Source organism: Chrysochloris asiatica, unplaced genomic scaffold (assembly GCF_000296735.1).
Source record: "Chrysochloris asiatica unplaced genomic scaffold, ChrAsi1.0 scaffold00116, whole genome shotgun sequence".
NCBI classification, from domain to species: domain Eukaryota; kingdom Metazoa; phylum Chordata; class Mammalia; order Afrosoricida; family Chrysochloridae; genus Chrysochloris; species Chrysochloris asiatica.
Genome location: NW_006408634.1, coordinates 978,736 through 986,503, shown reverse-complemented (window position 1 = coordinate 986,503; position 7,768 = coordinate 978,736). Strand labels below are relative to the sequence as shown.

The 7,768-nt window shown below is 51.4% G+C and overlaps 1 protein-coding gene across 2 annotated transcripts in view; it reads left to right on the top strand.

The window, feature by feature from the left end:
• ZNF444 (zinc finger protein 444) overlaps positions 1-3,140 on the top strand; it is a 7,735-nt gene extending 4,595 nt beyond the window's left edge. Inside the window, exon 3 of one of the 2 annotated variants that reach the window (XM_006868081.1) lies at positions 2,581-3,140. In XM_006868081.1, the coding sequence (XP_006868143.1) occupies positions 2,581-3,140 (560 nt within the window). Of the gene's footprint in view, positions 1-2,577 lie in introns of both variants that reach the window. The other variant, XM_006868080.1, reaches the window with a different exon arrangement.
• Positions 3,141-7,768: the final 4,628 nt, after the last annotated feature.

Here is a 7,768-nt window from a genome sequence, read left to right as displayed (position 1 = left end):
TGTGAGATTGTTTGGAGTAGGGGAACACGGATGGATTATTAGATACCTATTGCTGGGTTAACCCCCAAATTTAGGTGTTTGAATCAGTAAACATTTATTGAATTATAAAAAGGCATTAACCCAAGTTTAGGAGCTTACAACAAACATTTGTTGTCTCTCTGCCAATTTCTTTGGGTCAGGAGTTTGGGAGCAGCTCAGCTCCGGGTTGTTTGAGGTCCAGTCTGATTGTTGACCAAAGCTGCTGTCCTTTCATGGGAGACTAGAGCCGGAGGGATGCCTTCCACGGCGGCTCGCTCGCATGGTGGTCAGTCGGTTTGTGGGAGGCCTTGTTGCTTCTCGACAGCTTTCCCCAGTGGGAGAGAGCACGGGGAAACTGAAAGGCCTGTGTTTATTGTGTTTTTTGGTGAAAGTTTTCAAGTTTCTCCACAGATTGTTCACGACATTGGTTCCGTTCTTCATGAGGCGTGAGCATTACTTTGGTTCTGGCTCATTTCCGTTCGTCGTTTTCTTACCCCCTACATTCTCATCTGTGTTTTGAACACGTGGTGGACTGTTTTGCGAGACTTTTCACGGACGCCGCCTGTCACTTCTGTAGTATTCGCTTTCTCAGCAGTGATTCGGGATGCCCAGGGAAGCCTTGTGAAGAAAGGGGAATATCTTGGAAGTATGAAGGTGTCCTATCTCAGTTGTCTGCCCTGGAGTCACTGCCGTGGGCCGTAGGGAGAGGCGGGTGACTGGGTAGTAACAACAGCCCCTGAGATGAGCCCTTGGAAACCATCTAGTTCAGCAAGGAGCCCTGGGCAGCACAGTGGCTGTGTGGTCAGCTGCTAGCAGAAAGGTTGACAATTGGTACCCACCCAGCGGCTCCCCAGGAGAAAGATGGCTGATTTGCTCCTATAAGGAGGACAGTTCTCCTCTGTCCCGTGGGGTCACTGTGAGTGGGAATTGGCTTCACAGCACCCAACAAACAGGCCAGAGCTGAGGGACCCTTGGAGTAATGATGTCAGTTTTAGGGACCTGTGGGAACTGGGCGGGTGAGCAAGAGAGGGCAGGGAGATGAAGTGGCGACTCCTGGGAACGCAGCAGACCTCCATACCCCCAGCCCAGGCTGTTGTGGAGAATGTGAGCCCGTACCTCAACTTTGTTCCCGTAAGAGAAACCTCAAGTGTGGATCCTCTTAGTGTGAAGTGGCCGTGTTGAAAGCACTATGGCGGCAGCCAAAGAGGGTGTTGTGCGTGTTTTGGCCGCTAGAGGGCACACTGTGCTTTCTGTGGACTCAGGCGTGACCGAGGCTGGGAGCACTCAGGCAGCTGGTCTGGGGTCAGTCACAAAGCCCTGGGGAGAGGGAGAGGTGCTTTCTGCTCCCCTTCCATCTACTGCAGCACCTCCTGCCTTGGACGGGCCACAGCTTAGGACCTGGGGGCCAGTAGGGATGTGTGTGTGCTTTCAAAGAAGTTCTTGATGTGAAACAGGTAAAGAAACAAATCTAAAAGGTAGTTTATCTCCCTGGACTTCCTCGGGACAGTTTGAAAACCAGTGGGAGAAAGGAACTAGGTGGTTCACATGTCCATCGTACTCACTCACTCACCTGGGTTTCTCTCCCCAGAGATCACTCAGACACCTGACCGCCCGCTCATTATACCCACCCATCGTCCATCCATCACTCTGCCCTCTCACCTATTATTTCGTGTGTCCACCACACCATCGCACCCAGCCTGTGTCTCACTCAGACATCTGCCTGCCTTCTTAGACATCTTGCCACCTCCATCCATTCCGTCGGGTCAATCATTCAGCACTCTTCTCTCCCTACTCATGTTTCATTAGTCAGTGGTACCTACTCACCCATTCATGTGTCTCACCAGATTCCCACTCAGTTACGTGCCTGCCCAGCCATCGTAACATCCATCCTGTGTACCTGCACCCATGTCTACCTGTGACCCACTTGCATACAGTACCACTAACCCTCCATGCAGCAACTACCCATCCATGTTGCATTCATCCATCATTGTACCTCCCAACCATCTAATCATGTGCCCATCACACCTGCCCACCTACCCATGTGTCTACAGAGAGTCCCACTCAGACACCGACCCACGCACTTGTCCATCCACCCAGCTGTACATGTGCCCTGCCATTCGTCCATCTCTCTCCCTTTCTGCAGACCCCGTCTTCCCACTCATGTATCCATCCGTCCATCCATCCATCTCTCCCATCCTGCAGATCGAATCCTCTCCTCACTCACCCCTTGACCCACCCAGCTATGCAGCTGTCAGTCACACTCAGTCCACCTGTCTGTCCACCTGTCTCCACACGATATTCACCCGTTTGTGTCTACCCACCGGCAGGTTTACCTACCCAGCGCTGGTCATCTCCCCTGCACCCAGTATGGTTAGATACAGGGGGACAGGGGTGAGTAGGGAGCCCACAGCCCCTGCCCATTTCCAGCTCACACCTCAACCCTTTTTCCATCTCCACAGCCCAAGCCCTGTGCCTGACACCATCTACATTTCCTTCCTAACCCAGAATCCCCTGCCTGCCCAGAGCTGCCCCCCCTGACTCTGGGTCTTTGCCCTTTAGGAGACACAGTGCCAGCTCCAGAGGCGCTGGGGACCCCAGGGGATGCGCAGGCCACCCGGCCCTACAAGCAAGAGCCCAGCAGCCCTCCGCTGGTCCCACTGGCACCCCCCGGCACCGTGTCCTGCCCCGAGTGTGGCAAGACGGCTGCGAAGCCCGCACACCTGCTGCGTCACCGGCAGAGCCACTCGGCGGAGAAGCCACACACCTGTCCCGAGTGTGGCAAAGCCTTCCGGCGCAAGGAGCACCTGCGTCGCCACCGGGGCACCCACCCGGGAGGCCTGGGCCCTGCGCTGCGCCAGCTGCCTGCGCGGGAGCGGCCGCACGCCTGCTGCGAGTGCGGCAAGACCTTCTACTGGCGCGAGCACCTGGTTCGCCACCGCAAGACGCACTCGGGCGCACGGCCCTTCACCTGCTGGCAGTGTGGCAAGGGCTTCGGGCGCCGCGAGCACGTGCTGCGTCACCAGCGGATCCACGGGCGCACCGTCAGTGCCCCTGCGGGCACGCAAGGCCCCGGCCCTGGCCCCGACACTGGGGGGCCTTTCCCGGCCTGGCCCCTTGGCTAGGGGACCACTGCCCCCCTGTGACTGTCCTGGTGTGCCCAGGCCATCGTCCTTGGCTGCGGTCTCCCGCCCAGCCCGGCCCTCTCCCAGTTCTCTGAACCCTTCCCGTGTCAACCGTGCGATAGGTGCCCTGTTCTCAGTCCACCCCCTGGCTCTGCCATCTCCACCTCCACCTCCCTGACCCCTTCCTCCCCCACTTCCCCTTCTAAAGGCCGGTCCTGCCCACCCTGCCTCTTCATGGCCCAGCCTCCCCCTGCCCTGCCCGTGGGACAGGGAGCAGAGATGAGGTCTTGGAGACGCCCCCCTCCCCCAGGGGCCGTGAAGAGGCGTTACCCACTGGGCACTCCTTGTGGCCACGAGAGGGGGTTGGACTTGTTCCCAAGATAGAGTGGAGGGGGCACAGCGAGTGATAATCTGGCCAGGTGGGCGTGGCCTGGCGGTCCCGGCTCCCCTTTACCACAGGAAGGAAGGTATGGATGGACTGACGGACAGGGTTAGGGACCCTGGTCAACTGGCCTCCGCAGAGTAATAAAGTCACTGACCGTGTCTCCAGCCCTGGCCTCCAACTGGAACTCTGTCACCCTGAGGGGGAGACCTTTTATACTTTTTACATTTTTCTCAGTGGAAGAAGGCAGACATTTACTTCACCAATTTAATTTCCCAACAATTTCCAGCTACTTTAATCTGGAAAGTCTGATGTTTTTGACTGAAAACAAATTCTTGGCCTCAGCATCCCTTACCTGTGTAATCAATAAACCCACATGCCTTTTGTTTTTTTTTCTTCATGATTTCAATAAAGTTCTCCAAGCTCTGATGGTCCTTTGTCCCTCCACACCCTGTGGGCAGACCAAGCCCCATCTTGCTTGCAGCCTTCCACACACCGCAGTTTGGGTTTGTGAACGTTTCCAGAACAAAGTGCTTGTCCGTTCAACAACTCACACACATTGTAGCTCCTGATGCTGATGGCCACCCCACAACCATTCTTCCTTTTTTTTTTTTAAGTTTTTGTAAATTGAGTGAAAGTTGACTTTAACAGGGCAAACGATCGGTTTTACATTCATTAAATCATATTTTCTTTCATTGCAATGATTATAATCCCCTCCATGTACCATCAGTCAACAGTATTTATCTCGAGGTACTCGTGTAAAACAAAGTACATAGCCATTTCAGTGTCCTGCCCACGGGCACACAGCCTTTCTCAGCCGCTCTCTCTTCCCGTGCCATCGTCTCTGCCACCGTCCCTTTTCAGTTTGGCCCCCTCGCTCCTCTCATGCTCTTCCCCCTTGATGGTCCTAGGGTCCTCTGTTCCTAAAATGACAGATAAACTGCTCCCCCCGTTGTGACACCTTTTGCAGTTGTGTTAGCAATCACAATTGAATCTTTCAATCCTATCCCCATCCTCCCCCACCCACTTTCACCAGACCCTTCTGGGAAAGAGGAAAATTATTCTGAGGGGGTATAACAGAACTAAGCATGCTACTTCTTTCCTTTGTAAGATACACTTTTTTTTTTTTTTTGAAGTAATAGCTACTATGTCCTTGATTTCTTTCCTTTTTTAAGAAAAAAAAATTTTTTTAAGTAATATCTACTGTGTCCCAAATTTCTTTATTTAAGAACAAAATGGTGAGTGATATAGTAATTTAAATGAAGAGCGTCAATGAACATCACCCTCCCTCCAGCCAGTGAGTGACCCCCAAACCTCCTGCCGCCCCCTTTGTTTTCCCAAGTCCTTCCTTTAGTGGCTGGAGAACTTAGAGCTCGAAGCCCTGGTACAAACCCCAGGGTCCTGTTTCCCTAGCTTTTCTCATATGCTGCTCCTCAGAAACCTTATACAGGGTCACTATGGGTTAGAACCGACACAAAGGCACTCAACAACAATAAATCAGCCTGCTGGACAGCACTGTGGTTTGAGGAGTCAGGTGATGATGGTTCAGTGCTGGGAGGTCTGTGGCTATAACCCACCAGTAGCTCCACAGTAGAAACATCTAGCAGTCTGCTCCCATGAGACCACAGCCTGGGAAACCCTGGGCAGGCAGTGGGGGACGGGAGGGACACTTCTCTGTCCCATGAGGTTGTTGAGTTGGAATTGACAGGGGTTTCCTGTCATGGTGTTTCCGTGGTCTGGTTCTCACCTTACATGTGGAGGACGTGGGTTCGATTCCCAGCCGGTGCACCTCGCCCTGCCTAGCCACCACCGTGTTGCTGTGATGCCAAAGACGTTTCAGCGGAGCTTCCAGATGAAGATGCACGAGGAAGCCAGGGCTGGGCATCAGCTGTGTGTGGGGTTGCAATGAGTTGAGGTCAGCTGGGTGATAGCAATAAAGGAAAGCACAAGGCGTGTAGTACTCTGCTTGCCCTTGTGTCCCTGTTGTAGGTGCTGTCCAGTCAGTCCTGACTCAGGACTAGGTGACAATCCCACGGAGCCCCGTTGTACTTGCACGCAGGTGGTGTGTCATGCATTCGAGTCAAATTGATGCCAGTGGGTTTGGGTTTTGCTTTTTCAATAATCCAACGAGGCCAGTAGTATGGCTATCTCCATTATCCCGATGAAGAGGCTAAGGCTTTGCAGGGGTCGAGGGCTGAACACGGCTGCCTCCTTGACCCCGGTCCAAGCTGCTCTATGACTGTGTGGACTCAAAGTCCCGCTGTGCTCAGTTCGTAGCCTCTGACACCATCACCAACTGGTACTTTGCTATGTTTTGGGGGTGAAGATCTAGCATGCTGCTAACAGTGAATGCCCTCAGCTGCCTACAAAAAGGCTGGAGGTTAGGGTTCACCCAGAGGGGCCTCAGAAGAAAGCCTTGGCAATTTATATGCTAAAGATCACCGCCATTGGATTGTACTCGTAAAACTGGTTTGAAAACAAAACAAAAACAGGAAATCGAAGCAAACACTGTTGAATGGTGATTGACGGAGGTGATTGTAGTCATTGTAATGAAATGAAATACCATAGGATGAGTGTAAACCTGATGTTCTTCCATGTAAACGATCACTCAATTCACAATAAAAACTTGAAAATAATTTTTAAAAATGGTTGTAGTGGCAAAAGTTTGCTGTAGATACAGTGCTACAATTTAAAAAAAAGGAAAAGGATGCCAGCCTCATACAGCCGATGGGGGGCAGTTCTACTCTGTTACGTGGAGTCACTCTGTAAAAGGGGGGAAATCAGTCATTGAAAACCCCTATGGAACAGAGTGTGGTGCTGTAGGATAAGCACTGGACTGCTAACCACAAGGTGGGTGATTCAAACCCACCCGGCCACTCGTTGGAAACCCTGTACAGGGTTGCTATGCATTGGAGCTGACACAATGGCAGTTGACATAGAACACTCTGACACGTGAGGGGTCACCGTGAACCAGACTCGACTCAAGGATAACTGGTTAATGGTGATAAGTGGAAATAAAATAATAAACGAGGTAGACGAGAGATTGGCACAGACCAATAATGAAAACAAAGGGATATGGTGACTGAAACCTCTTAATCCGAAGATAAAAATACGCAAAGTCAACAAGTGTCTCCTCCCCCAGCCCTAAAGTCCACCAGGATGAGGTAAGGTGACCTTAAGAGTTCGAAGATGCACAGACTAGTAAATCCATCAGCTTTTTCCACATCTACAGCTCCTTCCATTTACCAGCATTACAGGTCAGAACATATAGATTGTGGTTCTGAAGTCCGGAACGCAACTTTCTGTCTTTCTTCTTTGGTTTGTTGTGTTATTTAGTGCTGTTGAGTTGGTTCCGACCCATAGCGACCCTGTATAGGACTTCCAAGGAACAACTGGTGAGCTTGAACCACCGACCTTGGGGTTCAAACCGACTTTGCAATGCAGCACATTAGCCCACAGCACCACACCAGGACCCCTTTCTTGTTGCTCATCTTATGGAAGCAGAAAGAAAATCACCTCAACACAGGACTCCCTGTTGGGGTCCAGTAGAGGTAAGATGATGTTACTCAATCTCCCCTTGGGCTGGTGTTCCCCTTCACCCCTCACTTTGCCCTTGGTTAAGGGACACAAGCTATTAGAGTTACACAGATGGGCTCCCACCTGTGAAAAACAATCAATTCTCAAAGAAATTGGATCATAAGGTTTATTCCAAACCTTATGTCCACATACACACATAGAGATCATTCTGATCCCCAATAAAAACAAATGGGTTGAGGTAATCTGGTCTCGGAAACCCTATACTGGGCCGCTATGAATCAGGACTGGCTCTCCAGCACACAACCACCACCACCAGTTATAATGAAAATTAAAAAGAAGAAGAGGGAGAGAAATTGATCAAATACTGATGGATTGCACCCTGTCTTTCTCCTTTTGAGATCAGCCTATCAAGTTACTAGGTAACCCCTGTCCTAGCTGCTAAAAAATTTTGGACCCCCACTCACCTGTAGACATTCGACCTTTTGAGATTGAAGTTAGGAGACCCTACCCTAGCATGTTTTTCTTGAATTATGGTATTGGTGAAGAGAACTGAGTGTACACTGACTGGATGGTCAGTACTGAGTGTACGCTGACTGGATGGTCAGTACTGAGTGTACGCTGAATGGATGGTCAGTACTGAGTGTACGCTGAATGGATGGTCAGTACTGAGTGTACGCTGAATGGACGGTCAGTACTGAGTGTACGCTGA